Here is a 19,908-nt window from a genome sequence, read left to right as displayed (position 1 = left end):
TCTGTAATGTTGTTCAGAAACACATTTTGTTATACTGGGTGAAATGGTCCTGCTGTCCTGAGAGTAGTCAATACATTATGTATTCAGAAAAAGGAATGAAAATAATCAGATCTCTGTGGCAGCTGCAGGACTGAGAAAAAGCTGACCAATCCGTGCTTTCCGTCCGAATAGCACGGATTGGTCAGATGCTCTGATTGGTCAGATGCTCCTCCGCGCGTGCACACCTTAGGTTTCACTGATGCCTGAAAAATATTCGGCACACTCCTCTGCAGTTGCAGAAGATGTTCATTTGGTTACAATGGCAGAGAAAATGCAGCCAGCGTTACTTGAAACAGCTCACCCCGCTAAAAAGGCGAGGAAAAGAAAACCTGAGACAGAAAAGGTTGTGAGGAAATAGAAAGAAGTCAGACCCGAGTCAACATAGGTGCAGCATGTGAGTGGTGGAGACAGCTGGAGCATGTGAAGGACCTGAACAGTGATGCAGAGGTTTCTCTCTTTCTGTTGGACAGGTAATGGTTTGGTTTGTTTCAGGGGGATTTGTTATTTTCATGAAATATGTAAGGTTTGCCAACTTGGCTACATTTGTAGCTCATATTAGCCCGATGCTAACGTTAGCTTCTTTGTGTGTTGTTTTTAGCAATGAGAATGGCTAATGAGTCGGCCCAGTTTCCACTGGATACGGTCCGCTGCGTTGCGGCTTCGACCCGGTTTTGCTCCGCCTTCCGGCAGTCCCCACCGGCTGCGGTTTGAGTCCGCCACCATGCAGTAAGGTAGACAGCTGCCTCACTACGGTTGCGGGTGTCAACACGGAGTGTTTTAATTTGAAAAGTAACCGGATGTTCTTTGTTATTTCGGCGCTTTACTTCCTGCCTGCTCCGTGCTAAATTCAGCCGATTTGCTGCGTCGTGCTCCGGATCTTCTCCCTGCTGAGTCCCACTGACAGATGCACGTTCAAGTTTGTGGGGGCGTGGCTTTGGACGGAGCGCTGACGGGATGGGGCGTAGACATAATACGTAGGCGCCTCAGACTGACGCCATCTTGGATGGGTATTTCTACTGAGGAAGGTGTATCCGCAACTACAATAATCATGACCTCCCGAATTTTTACCGGATTTTCACATGGTTACAAACGGCAGAGATTTCATTATGACACAGGGTGCTGTCACTATATATATATATATATATATATATATATATATATATATATATATATATATATATATATATGTATATGTATATATATATATATATATAAAATTTTACTTGTGAAAGGTAATCCCCTGCGATCTCATAACAACACTGCGCTGGTTATTGCAACCATAAACTGCACAAAATACAGCCATAGTTGCTCGCTCTCCGTTGATTCCGATTGACTCTGGCGCTAGCCTACAGTGAGGAGACCAAACCAAGATGGCAGCGACGCAGGATTATGTTACAGCACGCTATGAGGCGTCTACGTATATTATGTCTTGCTAGCTCTCCAGGATTGTAGACTCTAGTTTTAACTTATAGAAGCTGAGCTGAACATCGACATCACACATCAAAATGAACAGACACAAATATTTTGAAAAAAAAAATGTGGAAGGGAAAGGGGAATAAACGATAAGTGATATTTATTAAAGAGGCAGGATCACATGCTCTGCCTCACATTTACAATTTAGATCATCACAGCAGGAAACTGACAAACACAGAAGGAAACAAAAGCTTGAGAACAAAGACTCGTCTGGTTTTAACCCTCGCTGACCCACATCTGCTGTTTTTAGCCCGTCTGCTTCAGCGATGTGGGTCAAACTGTCTCCATCCACACAGACAACAGACAGCTTCATCAGCAGCTACGTCAGTTCATCACAATGCAGCTGCTGCTTCATCCTTAAACTACAAGGGCTCCTGAGTACCAGACAAACATCCCAGAGACCAGTGTTCATATGAGTGTAGATGAAGGTGGTGTCACATAAAGGTGGTGCCTTCTGATGAAGGTGGTGTCGTCAGGTGAAGGTGGTGTCATCAGATGAAGGTGGTGTCATCAGGTGAAGGTGGTGTCATCAGGTGAAGGTGGTGTCTGATGAAGGTGGTGTCATCAGGTGAAGGTGGTGTCTGATGAAGGTGGTGTCTGATGAAGGTGGTGTCATCAGGTGAAGGTGGTGTCATCAGGTGAAGGTGGTGTCTGATGAAGGTGGTGTCATCAGGTGAAGGTGGTGTCTGATGAAGGTGGTGTCATCAGGTGAAGGTGGTGTCATCAGGTGAAGGTGGTGTCTGATGAAGGTGGTGTCATCAGGTGAAGGTGGTGTCATCAGGTGAAGGTGGTGTCTGATGAAGGTGGTGTCATCAGGTGAAGGTGGTGTCTGATGAAGGTGGTGTCATCAGGTGAAGGTGATGTCATCAGGTGAAGGTGGTGTCTGGTGAAGGTGGTGTCATCAGGTGAAGGTGGTGTCTGGTGAAGGTGGTGTCATCAGGTGAAGGTGGTGTCTGATGAAGGTGGTGTCATCAGGTGAAGGTGGTGTCTGATGAAGGTGGTGTCATCAGGTGAAGGTGGTGTCATCAGGTGAAGGTGGTGTCTGATGAAGGTGGTGTCATCAGGTGAAGGTGGTGTCTGATGAAGGTGGTGTCATCAGGTGAAGGTGGTGTCTGATGAAGGTGGTGTCATCAGGTGAAGGTGGTGTCATCAGGTGAAGGTGGTGTCTGATGAAGGTGGTGTCATCAGGTGAAGGTGGTGTCTGATGAAGGTGGTGTCATCAGGTGAAGGTGGTGTCATCAGTAGAAGGTGGTGTCTGATGAAGGTGGTGTCATCAGTGAAGGTGGTGTCATCAGTGAAGGTGGTGTCTAGTGAAGGTGGTGTCATCAGGTGAAGGTGGTGTCATCAGGTGAAGGTGGTGTCTGATGAAGGTGGTGTCATCAGGTGAAGGTGGTGTCTGATGAAGGTGGTGTCATCAGGTGAAGGTGGTGTCATCAGGTGAAGGTGGTGTCTGATGAAGGTGGTGTCATCAGGTGAAGGTGGTGTCTGATGAAGGTGGTGTCATCAGGTGAAGGTGGTGTCTGATGAAGGTGGTGTCATCAGGTGAAGGTGGTGTCTGATGAAGGTGGTGTCATCAGGTGAAGGTGGTGTCATCAGGTGAAGGTGGTGTCTGATGAAGGTGGTGTCATCAGGTGAAGGTGGTGTCTGATGAAGGTGGTGTCATCAGGTGAAGGTGGTGTCTGGTGAAGGTGGTGTCATCAGGTGAAGGTGGTGTCTGATGAAGGTGGTGTCATCAGGTGAAGGTGGTGTCTGATGAAGGTGGTGTCATCAGGTGAAGGTGGTGTCTGATGAAGGTGGTGTCATCAGGTGAAGGTGGTGTCTGGTGAAGGTGGTGTCATCAGGTGAAGGTGGTGTCATCAGGTGAAGGTGGTGTCTGATGAAGGTGGTGTCATCAGGTGAAGGTGGTGTCTGATGAAGGTGGTGTCATCAGGTGAAGGTGGTGTCTGATGAAGGTGGTGTCATCAGGTGAAGGTGGTGTCTGATGAAGGTGGTGTCATCAGGTGAAGGTGGTGTCTGATGAAGGTGGTGTCATCAGGTGAAGGTGGTGTCTGATGAAGGTGGTGTCATCAGGTGAAGGTGGTGTCTGATGAAGGTGGTGTCATCAGGTGAAGGTGGTGTCATCAGGTGAAGGTGGTGTCATCAGGTGAAGGTGGTGTCATCAGGTGAAGGTGGTGTCTGGTGAAGGTGGTGTCATCAGGTGAAGGTGGTGTCTGGTGAAGGTGGTGTCATCAGGTGAAGGTGGTGTCTGATGAAGGTGGTGTCATCAGGTGAAGGTGGTGTCTGATGAAGGTGGTGTCATCAGGTGAAGGTGGTGTCTGATGAAGGTGGTGTCATCAGGTGAAGGTGGTGTCTGATGAAGGTGGTGTCATCAGGTGAAGGTGGTGTCATCTGATGAAGGTGGTGTCATCAGGTGAAGGTGGTGTCTGATGAAGGTGGTGTCATCAGGTGAAGGTGGTGTCATCAGGTGAAGGTGGTGTCTGGTGAAGGTGGTGTCTGGTGAAGGTGGTGTCATCAGGTGAAGGTGGTGTCTGATGAAGGTGGTGTCATCAGGTGAAGGTGGTGTCATCAGGTGAAGGTGGTGTCTGATGAAGGTGGTGTCATCAGGTGAAGGTGGTGTCATCAGGTGGTGTCATCAGGTGAAGGTGGTGTCATCAGGTGAAGGTGGTGTCTGATGAAGGTGGTGTCATCAGGTGAAGGTGGTGTCTGATGAAGGTGGTGTCATCAGGTGAAGGTGGTGTCCTGATAAGGTGGTGTCATCAGGTGAAGGTGGTGTCAGATGAAGGAGGTGTGATCAGGTGAAGGTGGGTGTCATCAGTGAAGGTGGTGTCTGATGAAGGGGTGTCATCAGGTGAAGGTGGTGTCTCAGAGTGAAGGTGGTGTCTGATGAAGGTGGTGTCATCAGGTGAAGGTGGTGTCTGATGAAGGTGGTGTCATCAGGTGAAGGTGGTGTCATCAGGTGAAGGTGGTGTCTGATGAAGGTGGTGTCATCAGGTGAAGGTGGTGTCTGATGAAGGTGGTGTCATCAGGTGAAGGTGGTGTCATCAGGTGAAGGTGGTGTCTGATGAAGGTGGTGTCATCAGGTGAAGGTGGTGTCATCAGGTGAAGGTGGTGTCTGATGAAGGTGGTGTCATCAGGTGAAGGTGGTGTCATCAGGTGAAGGTGGTGTCTGATGAAGGTGGTGTCATCAGGTGAAGGTGGTGTCTGCTGATGAAGGTGGTGTCATCGAGTGAAGGTGGTGTCTGATGAAGGTGGTGTCATCAGGTGAAGGTGGTGTCTGATGAAGGTGGTGTCATCAGGTGAAGGTGGTGTCTGATGAAGGTGGTGTCATCAGGTGAAGGTGGTGTCTGATGAAGGTGGTGTCATCAGGTGAAGGTGGTGTCATCAGGTGAAGGTGGTGTCTGATGAAGGTGGTGTCATCAGGTGAAGGTGGTGTCATCAGGTGAAGGTGGTGTCTGATGAAGGTGGTGTCTGATGAAGGTGGTGTCATCAGGTGAAGGTGGTGTCTGATGAAGGTGGTGTCATCAGGTGAAGGTGGTGTCATCAGGTGAAGGTGGTGTCTGATGAAGGTGGTGTCATCAGGTGAAGGTGGTGTCTGATGAAGGTGGTGTCATCAGGTGAAGGTGGTGTCTGATGAAGGTGGTGTCATCAGGTGAAGGTGGTGTCTGATGAAGGTGGTGTCATCAGGTGAAGGTGGTGTCTGATGAAGGTGGTGTCATCAGGTGAAGGTGGTGTCTGATGAAGGTGGTGTCGTCTGATGAAGGTGGTGTCTGATGAAGGTGGTGTCTGATGAAGGTGGTGTCATCAGGTGAAGGTGGTGTCTGATGAAGGTGGTGTCATCAGGTGAAGGTGGTGTCTGATGAAGGTGGTGTCATCAGGTGAAGGTGGTGTCTGGTGAAGGTGGTGTCATCAGGTGAAGGTGGTGTCTGGTGAAGGTGGTGTCATCAGGTGAAGGTGGTGTCTGATGAAGGTGGTGTCATCAGGTGAAGGTGGTGTCTGATGAAGGTGGTGTCATCAGGTGAAGGTGGTGTCATCTGATGAAGGTGGTGTCATCAGGTGAAGGTGGTGTCTGATGAAGGTGGTGTCATCAGGTGAAGGTGGTGTCATCAGGTGAAGGTGGTGTCTGGTGAAGGTGGTGTCATCAGGTGAAGGTGGTGTCATCAGGTGAAGGTGGTGTCTGATGAAGGTGGTGTCATCAGGTGAAGGTGGTGTCATCAGGTGAAGGTGGTGTCTGATGAAGGTGGTGTCATCAGGTGGTGTCTGAGAAGGTGTGTCAGGGTGGTGTCATCAGGTGAAGGTGGTGTCTGATGAAGGTGGTGTCATCAGGTGAAGGTGGTGTCATCAGGTGAAGGTGGTGTCTGATGAAGGTGGTGTCATCAGGTGAAGGTGGTGTCTGATGAAGGTGGTGTCATCAGGTGAAGGTGGTGTCATCAGGTGAAGGTGGTGTCTGATGAAGGTGGTGTCATCAGGTGAAGGTGGTGTCATCAGGTGAAGGTGGTGTCTGATGAAGGTGGTGTCATCAGGTGAAGGTGGTGTCTGATGAAGGTGGTGTCATCAGGTGAAGGTGGTGTCATCAGGTGAAGGTGGTGTCTGATGAAGGTGGTGTCATCAGGTGAAGGTGGTGTCATCTGATGAAGGTGGTGTCTGATGAAGGTGGTGTCATCAGGTGAAGGTGGTGTCATCAGGTGAAGGTGGTGTCTGATGAAGGTGGTGTCATCAGGTGAAGGTGGTGTCATCAGGTGAAGGTGGTGTCTGATGAAGGTGGTGTCATCAGGTGAAGGTGGTGTCTGATGAAGGTGGTGTCTGATGAAGGTGGTGTCATCAGGTGAAGGTGGTGTCTGATGAAGGTGGTGTTGTCTGATGAAGGTGGTGTCATCAGGTGAAGGTGGTGTCATCAGGTGAAGGTGGTGTCTGATGAAGGTGGTGTCATCAGGTGAAGGTGGTGTCATCAGGTGAAGGTGGTGTCTGGTGAAGGTGGTGTCATCAGGTGAAGGTGGTGTCATCAGGTGAAGGTGGTGTCTGATGAAGGTGGTGTCTAATATCGTTCAGCCCTAGTACAGAGTGAAGCTGAGGGGATACTAAACCACCACGGGCGGATCCCCGGCGCATGTTGCAGGGCCTGCAACAGACTACCAGCAGTGGAGCAGGGAGGTCACAACCAGCCAAAGCGCACTGCCAGGTGAGCTGAATGAGTTCTACGCTCGCTTCGATGCCCTCAACACCAACAGAGGGACTCTACCAGCAGAGGCAGCACAGAGCTCTTCACTCACGGTGACATCAGCTGAGGTGTGCAGGGCGCTGAGGAGAACAAATCCCCAGAAGGCAGCAGGCCCTGATAACATCCTGGGCCGTGCACCGAGGGTCTGCTCAGTGGAGCTGGCTGAGGTGCTTACAGGTATTTACAGTCTGTCCCTCTCACAATCTTCTGTGCCCACCTGCTTCAAGACCACCACCATTGTGCCCCTCCCTAAGAAAAGCACCATAACTTGCTTAAATGACTATCGTTCCATCACACTCACTTCAATGTGATTACGTGTTTTGAGAGGATAATCATGACCCACATTAAAAAGACCATCCCGGACACGCTGGACCCCCTACAGTTTGTGTATCATCGGTCCACTGACGATGTAGTAAACACCACCAGCTTTCACACATCTGGAGAACAAGGACACGTATATTTAAATTCTGTTTTAGCTATAGCTCAGCATTCAACACGGTCCTCCCAACCAGACTGGCTGAGAAGCTCCTCATCTTCAGACTGACACCTTCTCTCTGCAGCTGGGTCCTGGACTTCCTCACAGACAGACCCCAGACAGTCAGAGTTGGTACCCGGACATCAGGGACCCCCCATGGCTGTGTGCTGAGTCCTCTTCTGTACATCCTCTTCACCTACGCCTGTGCCCCCATCCAGCGCAACACCACCATCATCGAGTTTGTGGATGACACAACAGTGAACACGTTTGAAACAAACAGGACCAGAGAAACGGAACAGATCCAGTTAGAAGCCACAGAAGTTCTGAGAGCCGAACAGATGGACTCACTCAGGTTTTCTGCTCAGACACCAGTTTAGTATCGATCTCACGTGGACACATGTTTGTGACATGATGCACTGCAGCACACTGGGGGGCGGCCGGGCCGGGCCGGGCCAGGTCCATCTCGACTCGACTCAGCTCAGTATAGTAGTTTTAAAGAAGTTTTTCAAAATGATTTTCATGATTCTGTCTGGTCTGGTTGGGTCCAGTCAGGTTCTACAGACGGTGTTTGTGCATCTATGAACAGCTGCGGTGTCATCATCAAAGTTAATGACAACTGTTCTAATTGAACTAATTAAGTACTTTAACTTAAGTAAATTCAGGGATATTCAGGTTTGTTGTGAAATCCAATATTCCAGGGTAAAATTGACCGTTTTTGACCATTTTTGAATTTGCCATTATATTTCACCTTAAGAACTATTTACTTGGCGTCATTATTTCAGCACAACCTCACATGTGTGACTGTACAGTTATTTTTTTTATTTTGACATTGTGTATTAACACAATGGGCCTAAAATCACAAAAAAACCCATAAAATCCGAGTAGAAAAAGTCAAAAAAATTTTTTACTGTGTTTAACAAACCATTTTTATTACTTATAATGCAAATATAAATTGTTGTTTGCTAAATATGTGCATACATTTTAAAAATGTACAAAGTTATATGTAACTATTTACATTTAAATGCAGGCAGTGCTCAGGTCTGCCTGAGCTCCTTCCAGCTGAATGAAGAGCTGCACTGCCTGCTGCACATTCAGCATCTCCTCATTGTTTTGACTCATTAAACAAAAACCGACTCCACTACACACTAAACACACCATACCAAACACTACATAACACACTAACTACACACTCCAAACACGCTAAATGTCACAAATCTCTCAACTCTCAATATCTCTGGCTGTCTCTACACCGACCATCGCTTCCTGTCACTCATCCGCCTCCGTCTCTCCCACAACTTCCTGTTCCTCAACAACCAAACTTGCTGCTTGGACACTTTCGTGACAAAAGCCTGTTTTTACTGTTTCTTCCTGCACCAGACACAAAGCAAACGTGATGGCAATGTTCATGAAAAAGCTTGGCGGACATTATTTACCCTAAGTCTGGTTCTGGACCTGCCGGTGCGTCCGTCGACTCGGGAGGCGGGCCGTAGTAGCGGCTAGCAGCTAGCTACACTCGAACATCCACAGATTCAGATTCCACTTTGTTGTCCGCGCGTCTCTGGATCTCCTCAGACCGGAACAGACTCGGTCTGGACTCGTTTAGTCTCATTAATCCACAACAGTCAGTTTAGATGCACAGAACGGGACCGAACCGCCGCAAAATCCTGGTCCAGCTCGCGACGCTGCAGGTATAAATCTGCTTGTTGTCGTGGGTTTGAGCTCTGCAGTGATTGGCTCTGGTGCACACTTGACTGTGGTGGCTCCGGTGGACAATGCTCATAACCCTAACCCATTTATAAAGCATTTATGAAATAATTTATTAATGGTATCATTGCAGTACAAACAAATCTGACGTCACACACCCTTGAACCAAACAGCAGCCATGTTGAAACTCTCAGGTCAGTCTGATCCTGATCTGTAGAGATATTTGAGGAACAGACACACACGCACAGACAGAGATTCCTTGCTTTTATAGAGATGAGTTTCACACAGCTGTTATGTGTGTGCAGATGTTTTGTTTCGTTGTCTTGCCGCTTATCCGTCGCGGGATGTTGCCATTTCCCCCTAAGGGGCTGCGGGCCTTACTGGGGCCAAATCCAGTTCACACAATGGGTGAAGGCCAGGTTCACCCTGGATGAGTTGCCAGCTTATCGCAGGACAATTCTGTGTGTGCAGATGTTTCTGCTTATATGATCTCCTGAATCTGCAACATCTGGATGTTTGTGTTATTCATACACTGAACACACACACACACACACTGAACACACAAACTGATCTCCTTGTAAACAAAGCAACATTAAACTGTCTGATTATTGAATGGAGTTTGGTGCGCAGACTGACTCAACCAGTTTAGTCTTTGACAAACAGCATCACCCTGTGGCCCAAATCAGTACCGCACCAGCAGAACAACACCAGTCCAAGACTGTCAGAGACCGGATCGGTCCAGACCAACAAGTCAGATTCAGCTTTAATGTTGAGACATGAAACCAGCACGTTCATCTTGAAAATTAAACTTTATTCAGAGAGCGTGAGTGTTCAGGTGAGGCTGCACACAGTGCAGACACACACCTGTCAGACCTCCTAACCTTCTGATTCAAAAGACCTTCATCATCATTTCCACTGAGGAGGAGGAGGAGGAGGAGGAGGAAGAGCAGGAAGATAGACACATCTGGAATGTGAAGAAGATTCCATCTTTGTGCAGATGAATGAAACACTGGATTTCAGAGGGGCAGGTTGGACTCTGACCCCCCCACTGATAAGGTGTATTGGAGGAGGCGTGGCCAAAGCTCAGGTAAACAGATAGAGGCACATGTATGGCTTGTTGACAGACTGTGAGAAGGTCAGCGGGCGGAGATACGATAAATCAACATGATAACACAGTAATGCTGCTGTGTGTGTATGTGCATGTGTGTGTGCGTGCGTGCGTTTGTTTTCAGAGTTCAGGAATGTTTCCGTTTGGTCAGTCTGGGGGTTGGTCATGGTGGTCAGCTGTCCTCGCCATCTTCAGCAGCTCGTCACCGTAGCCCCGCCCCCTGCGGGTGACATCACTCTACATGCCCATCCTGATGCTCTGGATGATCTGGAAGATGGCTGCAGAAACAAACCAACAACAACAGGATTATTATTATTATTATTATTATTATTCATCTCTAAATATCTATTTTTCCACCTTGTTCCTTATTTTCTTCTTATGTGGTGTTCACTGAACTACACTGCTGAAGATGAAATGTGCTCATCGTTGTATTATTATTCTGTTTTAATGAATGTTGTATGAAGCAGCTGTTAGCATGCTAACATTAGCGTCGACGTGGACACGGAAAGTTGATCAACAAGTTGATTTGAGTAGAAAAGTTATCTGACGGTTATAACGTCTCAGCTGGACTTTGATGTTTGATCAGAGTGAGCGCTCTGTTTTCTCAGTGATCTATGAGCATGCTCAAACACACACCTGAGACAGCAGGTGTGTGTGTTCGTGTGTGTTTCTGTCACAGTGACACGTACAGAGCAGAGTGACACCGACACAGGTCGACAAGCCCCGCCCTTATTTGTGATGTCAGCGGGGCGTGGTTTATGTTTATGTTGAAGGTTCTGATCCCGATCATAATAATGAGAATATCTTGGTTTTATAGTCTTTCAAAAGACTGAAGGACGCTTTATATTCAGGAGGACAATCACAAAAAATAAGATAAATAAGAGATTAATGTGCAATAGTTTGTATTAAACAAAAAGAGGAAACATGATAAGAAAATGTCGCCTGTGATAAAGTTTATATCAAGTCTTTATGTTCAAACAGAAAACAAACATTAAGTGACTCCTGTGGTCGTGGATGTTACAGACGGTGAAGAGGAGGAGGAGGAGGAGGACTGACCTGATCCACAGACGACGAAGATGAAGAGCGCGAGCAGCCAGGGCCCGACTCCTTTATCTTCAGCGGGATTTCTCTGAAAACACAGAAAATCACAAACACGATCGCTATTGATGATCATCAATAATCCAGTCAGACTTTATTGATTTGATGTCAGGATGTGTAGAATATTAACTGTCATAACACATGAATCAACTGTTGCTTCAGATACAACCAGCAGTTAATGATTAATTAAATCTAATTAATTAATCTGATCGGTCTGATCGATTTTCTGAGAAAACATGTAGAGATGAAAGGTGTCACTGTTCTCTGATGATGTCTGGATCATATCGATAAGTTAAATGGAAAACTAATCAACACTAATCATCATTATTGATCCATATGTTCACTGTGTCGGCCATCTGTCTGATCATTTAGACATACAATCAATCAGATGTGACAGATACTGATGATTATTTATGATTATTGATGAAGTCAAAGCTTCAGTTAAAACAGTTTTAATGAACTTATTTAAAGATCACTTCCTTATTCCAGGTCAGGACGGTGCCACTGTGTAGCCTAGGTCCGACTGGGTCCGACTGGACTTTAAAGACTTCTAACTGGTTCTGACTCCCAGAGGTAACCTGGATAACTGACCCAGTTCATCTCGTAGTGTTGGTCTCGGGTTTAAGTGAGTCAGTCTCGGGTTAGTCGGTCTGTCTCAGGACAGCAGCGGTTGTTAAACTCACCGATGACTTGGCCACGTTTCCTCGCTGAGTGATGTTCTTGCTGTGTTTCTCGTTCGCCATGCGGATCCTCTGTTTGGCCACCATCTTGTCTTCTCGCAGCTGTTGTTGTGTGTTAGTTTGTGTCTTTAGTTGTTGGTCTGTGTGTTCGTGGACACTCGTCTTCTTCCTCTCCTCTCAGGCTCTCTGCTGACTGGGAGCTCCTCTCTCTTGTCTACGTACTCAAAAACCTGAAGTCCCGCCCCCTCACTACACCGGAACTGCTGACTCCCGCGTCAAGTTGCTGTGTGTCAAAATACTACTTCCTGTAAGAACTTTCAAAATTAAATTCACAGTTTAAACACACTAACAATAGAATCAGTCAAAGCCTTGTTAAATGTGTGTAAAACACTAAACATTGAACAAACAAACATCACATAACGTCTGTGGTTCACTTTATTGGATTTCTGTGTCTGGCTGAATAAGTTGTATGTATGTAGTTGATAATAGTAGTAGTAGTAATAATAATGATGATGATAATAATAATAATAATCATCATCATCAATCATCATAATAATCACAATAATTGAATGAAAAGACAAAAATTAACAGCTGTGATTTTTTATAAAGTCACGTTTACTACTAATGTAATGATTTTAATGTGTGAATCCACAAATGTATTTTTTCTTAACTCAGTAACCATTTAACTTTCAAAGTTTGAAACACATGCTTACACTCTTTCTTTATGTTAATTGTTGCAACAACACAGCTTTTACTGTGAAAACGGAAGTTACCGCGCGCCACTTTGCGACAACTCGACGGAGTTGTTGAACTCGACCCCAAATTTAAACTTTAACTATTCGATATTTTTCTTACTGATTGAAAGAAAGCTTTTTGTTTTGAATTAAACTTGACAGTTCAGCTCAGAAACATGAATTCAACACTTAAACTTTGTTCGTGATGAAGGAAACAGTGGATTGTATGCTGATGTGGCACTGAACGTCCCGCCTCCTGCAGCCATGACGCATTTCCGGCAGACAGTTTTTCTTCTTCCGGCACACGTAAACATGGCGCCCCCCATCCCGCTTTTAGCAGGTGGGTATTTTCACTTGTCTCGAACTTTGTTGTTAACTTTGTAGCATATTCAACGCGAAATGTTACCGAAGAACAGCGACTACTGAATGAAAGTCAAATATCAGAGACTCAAACGACAGCGACTCTCATCACCTGCCGCTCTTTTACTCAGAATAAACGGTCCACCAAACTCAGTTTGAAATTCTTTATTTATGTGTTGGTTTAGCTATAACTAATAAATGTACGTTTTAAAAGGAAATAAGAGACACAGTTGAAATTCATGGAGTCTTTGGATTTGTTCGGCATAGATAACATCCACAAGTAATACTCCTTTAAGCTTAATCATTTTCTGAAACCTGATCACGCTGCCGCTCTCTTTAAATCTCAGCATGGTGGAAATAAGCGATGAGCTGACTTGACCAGCTGAACCACCGAAGTTATGGCTGTTTTAGGGATTATATGTACACCGAATTAATCAATTATATTAGTTGGTACTAGGACTATGTTCGATATCATATATTGTGACAGGCCCATCAGTTAGTAGACATGGAAACTTAAAATTAATACATTTTCTTATGGAATTCATCAAATCATTTAATCAAATAACTAAACTCAGCTGTGGGTGGCCGTGAATATCGTTTCAGAGTAGATAATAAATCTGACACAGTTTTAAATGAGTCTGTTTTTTTTTTGTTTTTTTTTTTTAAATTTGCATGAATACAATCCACAGTTTTTGGTAATATTAACTTAAACAACAAAAAAAGGACTTCACTGAAACAATTAAAAATATTAAATAACTACGTATTGATGCTCTGTGACACAAAATGAACTGGTAATATTGTTATGAAAAATTAATCTGAGAGCTTTTATTGATTACTTGTTTTCTTCTGTTGTTGACTGTCAGTTCGAGCCTCTGATGGAACCTCGCTGCTCACCGGACCTCCAACATGTGAGCAGCACTCATCCTTCCAGAGGTAAAAACTCCTGCGGTGTCACCTCGTCTGTGTGCTTCACAATCATCAGACACTTAAACAGCTGTGTGTGTGTGTGTGTGTGTGTGTCAGGGACTCCCGGCCCAGCAGGTGTGTCACCTTCAGCAGAGATGGGACGCTGTTCGGTTGGTGCAACGGACGCAAGTAATCATCCTGATCAGTAATCTGTAACAATGATCATAGCCGTGGTTTACATCATCTTTATATACAGAAAACAAGCTGATATCATCATGTCATGTATTACACATAGCTAACAATAATTAACAACAATTACACAAGGCTACAAAGATGATTATTAACTTAAAGGGTTAATTCTCAAAAAATGACAAAATCTCTTTTTAACCTGGAAAACATTTCAGAACTCTCTGACCTGTCTCCCTCTCTCACCTGTCTCCCTCTCTCACCTGTCTCCCTCTCTCACCTGTCTCCCTCTCTCACCTGTCTGTCTTTCAGTGTCTCGGTGGTGAAGTCCTCAGACGGCTCAGTGGTGTCGACCTTTGACCTCCCGAAGACGTCTCTGTTGGACTTTTCTCCTCTTAACACAGTTGTGGTCACCTGGCAGCCATACAGCAGTAAGACACCTGATGACATCATTATCATGTCAGACCAGATGCTCTGCTCCCTGTGTTCTCCCTGTGTTCTACTTGTGTTCTTCCTGTGTTCTCCCTGTGTTCTACTTGTGTTCTTCCTGTGTTCTCCCTGTGTTCTACTTGTGTTCTTCCTGTGTTCTCCCTGTGTTCTACTTGTGTTCTTCCTGTGTTCTCCCTGTGTTCTCCCTGTTTTCTCCCTGTGTTCTACCTGTGTTACCTGGTGGTGCATATGGTTTGTGCAGTAGATCAGAGAGACGATCCGGCTCACTGTGGAGCTGCTTAACAACATGATGGACTTTGAAACAAGTCAATATTTGTTTATGTTGAATTTAAAAATCTGCCTGTAGAGATGGACTATAACTTGTGTGTGTGTGTGTGTGTGTGTGTGTGTGTGTGTGTGTGTGTGTGTGTGTGTGTGTGTCAGAGGCTCAGAACAGTCCTCAGGCTGACGCTAACCTCCAGCTGTGGGACCTGCAGAGCGGACAGCTGATCAAAGCTTTATACCAGAAGAAGGTTGACTCCTGGTGAGTGAGAGAGACAGACAGTTAACTGTACCTATACATACTAAATGTATTGTGATTGTGTCTCTCTCTGATTGGCTATCTGTGATTGTGTCTCTCTCTGATTGGCTGCAGGTGTCCCAGCTGGTCTGAAGATGAAAAGATCTGTGTGAGGAGTGTCAACAACGAGCTGCACTTCTACGAGAACAATGACTTCAGTGAGAGACCCACTTATCTGTCCGGTTCTGTCCCACTTATCTGACTGGTTCTGATCCACTTATCTGACTGGTTTCTAACCGATTGTCTTTCAGACACGATTGCCAACAAGCTCCACATGCAGAAGGTTTCGGACTTCGAGTTGTCACCAGGAGTTCAGCCCAGTAAGGTGAGGACCCATCAGCAGAGAGAGGAGGAGGGCTAGACTTGGTCCTGGTCCTGGTCCTGAACCCAGTCTGTCTTGTTTTCCCCTCCAGGTGGCGGTCTATGTCCCGGGCAGTAAAGGAGCTCCATCATTCGTGCGTTTGTATCAGTACCCGGTGCTGGGCGGACCCACAGCCGCTCTCGCTAACAAGAGCTTCTTCAAGGCCGACAGAGTCAGCATGCTGTGGAACAGGAAGGGTAAGTGTCTTCTGAGGTCCTGGAAGGTCATGGAAAGTCATGGAATGTCAAATTGTACCGGGTTGTGTGGTCTTTTTGAATCCTGTCTCTCTCAGCCTCTGCAGTTCTGGTCACAGCGAGCACTGAGGTGGACAAAACCGGAGCTTCATATTACGGAGAGCAGACGCTGCATTACCTCGCTGTGAATGGAGAGACAGCTGTGGTCCAACTGCGTCAGTACTTCTGCTGTGTATTAATACTACTACTGTGTTAGAGCATGGTACTATACCACAGTTAGGAGCGAGTAAAAAGATGAAAGAATCCACATTCTGGTTCTGGTCCAGGTTTATGACTTCCAATTTAAAAGAAAAAGTCTTGTCACTGTTTTTAAATGGACCTCCTCCTCCTCCTCCTTCTCCTTCTCCTCCTCCTCCTCCTCCTCCTCCTCCTCCTTCTCCTCCTCCTCCTGGGATCCTCAGGAGCGTAGAAATTAATCTGGACACAGTGTTTGAATGATCATTCCTCCGTGTCTCTGTGTTCTAAACAGCCAAGAACGGTCCGATCTACGACGTGGTGTGGAGTCCAAACTCTACAGAGTTCTGTGTAGTGTATGGCTTCATGCCAGCCAAAGCCACCGTCTTCAACCTCAAGTGTGACGCAGTGTTCGACTTCGGAACTGGACCACGAAACGCTGCCTACTACAGGTGAGACACACCTGACTCTGCTCACATGGTACCAGGTTCTGGGAGAAAATGGTGTCACGACTGTCCTGACTATGTCCTCCTCCCTGTTCCAGTCCTCAGGGTCACATCCTGGTCCTGGCTGGCTTTGGGAACCTGCGGGGTCAGATGGAGATCTGGGACGTCAAGAAATACAAACAGGTGAAGAAAAGCAAAAGCAACACAAAGACGTGAACACAAACCACAGACAGTTGTTGTCTGAAACATTATGGAATAAACTTTATTTATATAAGGAAGAAGCACCAGAGCTCCTCTCAGAACCTTCAGGTGCCATCTTGGTCCCATCATGAAGACATTAAATACTTCCTGCTTATGTGACTGTTTTTGAGAGTCTGGCCCAAGTCAGCTGTGTTAGAGACCAAAGATCCAGCAGAACCAGATGAATCACTTTAATGACAGATGATAGGATATGATGTCATAGTTTAACTTTTAATTGATGCTGTAAACCTGCAGGTCTGAACTGGACCACGTGTGATGATGACCTGGTTGTTCTCTGTCCTCCAGGTGTCCAAACCTCAGGCTGCAGACACCACACATTTCTCCTGGTGTCCTGATGGTGAGCACGTTGTCACTGCGACGTGTTCTCCAAGGCTGCGGGTCAGTAATGGGTATAAGATCTGGCACTACACTGGCTCTGTGCTGCACAAGTGGGACATGGCGGCGGGCTCGGAGCTGTGGGAGGTCCGCTGGCAGTCTTTCCCCGATGGGAGCTTCCCTGAGCGGGCCGTCAAGTACCAGGCAGTGGTCAGCGAGCTGGGAACCACACAGGCTCCGCCCACACAGGCGTACCGCCCCCCTGCGCTGAGACACCTGCCAGCCACAGCGAGTTCCAAACTGGTGAGTGTCAGACCTAATGAGAGAAAACTACAACCTCCAGGATGCATCTCAGTTAGAAACATCACAGTTTTTTAACCAAAAGAAAACACTTCACAGACAACACAGCTAACTTAGCATTAGCCCACAGCTAGCTTAGCGTTAGCCCGCAGCGAGGTCGGTGTGGCGAAGACGATCAGCTGACTGGTAGCAGAGGAAACTCTGACAGACACGTTGGTTTATTTTTTGACCTGTTTGTGAAGAGGGCTCACTCTGGACCAATTAGAGGAATTGAACTTTGTAACAAATTGAATTTCTATCATTTGTTGTTTATAATCGGTGAACATTTTTATTTATTCATTCATTTATTTATTTTCAGCACGAGGAGGAGCCTCCTCAGAACATGCGTCCTGGAGCTGCAGGAGAGAAAAGTCTCTCTAAGTCGGCTCTGAAGAATCAGAAGAAACGAGAGGCCAAGAAAGCTGCGAAACAGGTGAGCCAATCAGAAGGCTCTAAATGTTTGTCTGTGTGTCCTGATTGGATGAACAGCAGCTGTCAGGAACATGTGTTAGATTGAATTATCAGAAAAACATTCACATATAACGCATGTATTAACATAATTACTTTTATTCTGAAGGATGCAAAATCTGAACCTGAAACTCCATCTGACCCCGCCCCCGTCAGCAACAGCCAATCAGAGCCACGCAGCGGTGACCCAGAGACCGACAAGAAGATAAAGAACTTAAAGAAGGTGAAGAACAACTTGGTCATGTAGAGTTCAGTGATGTAAACATCAGGTGTGCAGGTGTTCTGCCTTGTGATTGGTCAGCGTGTCAGTGACGTGTGTGTGTGTGTGTGTGTGCATGTGTGCGTCTCTCAGAAACTGAAAGCCATCGAGGAGCTGAAGGAGCAGCAGGCATCAGGAAAAGTCCTGCAGAAGAACCAGGTGACGTGATCCACCATTCATTACATTTAATATAATCAGTAATCAATATAAGTTATCGGAATTGTTTATCTAACAAAGTGTGTGTGTGTGTGTGTGTGTGTGTGTGTGTGCGTATCTGTATGTGTTTCAGCTGGAGAAGGTGCAGAAGGAGGAGCAGCTGCTGAAGGAGCTGGAGGAGCTGCAGATTGGACAGTAGGCGGCGCTGCAGCAGCTGCAGGCCCTGCCCTCAGTCCCACAATGCATCACACATACTCACACCACACAGAGGACAGGTGTGTGTGTGTGTGTGTGTTTTGTTTTTTTAAATTTTGAGTTTGTTTAGTTTGTCTTCACCTGTCAGGTGAGGAGGGGGCGATTGATGTGAGGGGCGGGGCCATTGTTTGACAATTGGATAACTGGTTCTGATTTCATTCACATGCCTGATGACACCATGAGTTCATTCCTGTGTGCTTGTGTGTGTGAGAGAGACATGAGGCCCTGTTGCTATGTGACGTGTAAAGACGCTGAGGTCTGTGACAGTGATCCTTTCAGAATAAAAGCCTGCTGTGGTTGTATCAGGTTATGAAACTAATAAACATGTTGATCTCTGAGTGTGATTCTGTATCAGGTTGAATCTGCGCAGGATGTCAGTATGGACCATTATTCAAATATTCTTCGTGTATCATTATTGATAATGTTTTGCAGCAGTTTGACTGTTATGACATGTTATGACATCAGCTGTTCTCACTCTGGTCATGCCAACAGGCATAGACATAAAAAGTTTATTTTGTCACAACCATTCACACACATTCCTCTTAATAAGTGATCAGGAGGCTGGAGCTCAGCTGTGTCTCCTCATCCATCCCATTATTGAACATGTGAAAGCTGACTCAACCCTCACTCATCTCTCTGTTTGTTTATATTGTTTATATTGTATATACAACAGTCACTGTGTGTTTATGGGTTATTGTCTTCTCTGCATGCAGCTGATCCATTCAGACAAATTCCTTGTTGGTGTAAAATCATGATGATAATAATAAATCTGGTTCTGACAGTTTGAGCTCGTTAGTTCAGATCTTCTTCTCTTGTGTTCTGAACTAAAATAGTATTTTAGTTTTTTTTTATATACAAAACATCAGGAAATGTTCAGTTCACATAGAAAATGTATCTACAGCAAAACGAATAATATACATCTCAGACAGTCAATAATCAATCATTAATATTTAGTGGTTGGAGCTCCTCACAAGAGCATAATGAGTGACGTCACTGAGCTCTGAAACATGTTTGTCATTATTTGTCACCATTATTCATCAACTAACAATACATCTGTTTTAATTATGTGAGTCTCTGAATGTGAACCAGTTCATATTGACGGATCCGACAGGTGTGGACAGGTGTGGACAGGTGTACCAGCTACAGACTGTTTCAGATTCGTCACGTGACTTCATAAACAATAAACCGAGGACGATGACTCAGCTGTTTTCTACTGTTGGGCCATTAAGTTGAGTTTCTGCAACACTTAAAAGGAGTACAGATACAATTATCAAGAGGGCCCGGTCCATCCTGGGATCCTCTGGACCCGGTGCAGGTGGTGGGAGAGGTACCGCAGGTCCAGGTGTGTGAAGGAGAGGTACCGCAGGTCCAGGTGTGTGAAGGAGAGGTACCGCAGGTCCTTCCTGCTGCTGTCAGACTGTAGACCCAGTTCTGCTCCAGTGGACCTCACATGTGCACGATGTCATGAAAGAACCCATTTCTCAGTTTTTTGGACCTTTCACGTATTAGTTATTATTCAACACACTGTTCACAATGTAAAACATGATGTATATACAATGTATATGAGCCTAATTCTATTTCTTACCTTTTTATTATAGTGTTTATTTTTGCTATTGTTATTGTTTATTAATAT

The 19,908-nt window shown here is 45.9% G+C and overlaps 2 protein-coding genes and 1 long non-coding RNA gene across 3 annotated transcripts; 2 read left to right on the top strand and 1 right to left on the bottom strand.

The window, feature by feature from the left end:
* Positions 1-244: 244 nt before the first annotated feature.
* On the top strand, positions 245-11,789 carry LOC119007235. Its single transcript, XR_005071076.1, has 3 exons — positions 245-509; positions 638-770; positions 11,038-11,789. It is a non-coding gene; the product is annotated as an uncharacterized LOC119007235 (long non-coding RNA).
* On the bottom strand, positions 9,697-11,931 carry LOC119007229 (stress-associated endoplasmic reticulum protein 1). Its single transcript, XM_037076751.1, has 3 exons — positions 11,796-11,931; positions 11,071-11,143; positions 9,697-10,292 (listed from the first exon to the last, which is right to left on the bottom strand). Exons 1-3 carry the CDS (start codon positions 11,877-11,879, stop codon positions 10,252-10,254), a joined length of 198 nt encoding a protein of 65 aa, XP_036932646.1. The 5' UTR covers positions 11,880-11,931; the 3' UTR covers positions 9,697-10,251.
* Positions 11,932-11,961: 30 nt separating this feature from the next.
* Positions 11,962-19,062, top strand: eif2a (eukaryotic translation initiation factor 2A). The gene is made up of 17 exons (XM_037076741.1): positions 11,962-12,099; positions 12,738-12,866; positions 13,750-13,819; positions 13,910-13,981; positions 14,291-14,409; positions 14,852-14,951; positions 15,063-15,145; positions 15,239-15,312; positions 15,401-15,545; positions 15,641-15,757; positions 16,072-16,228; positions 16,321-16,405; positions 16,769-17,101; positions 17,457-17,570; positions 17,715-17,828; positions 17,958-18,023; positions 18,154-19,062. Exons 2-17 carry the CDS (start codon positions 12,791-12,793, stop codon positions 18,217-18,219), a joined length of 1,791 nt encoding a protein of 596 aa, XP_036932636.1. The 5' UTR covers positions 11,962-12,099; positions 12,738-12,790; the 3' UTR covers positions 18,220-19,062.
* Positions 19,063-19,908: the final 846 nt, after the last annotated feature.

The sequence above is a fragment of the Acanthopagrus latus genome, chromosome 2 (genome assembly GCF_904848185.1).
Source record: "Acanthopagrus latus isolate v.2019 chromosome 2, fAcaLat1.1, whole genome shotgun sequence".
Classification (NCBI taxonomy): domain Eukaryota; kingdom Metazoa; phylum Chordata; class Actinopteri; order Spariformes; family Sparidae; genus Acanthopagrus; species Acanthopagrus latus.
This window is presented reverse-complemented; position numbering and strand designations above follow the sequence as displayed.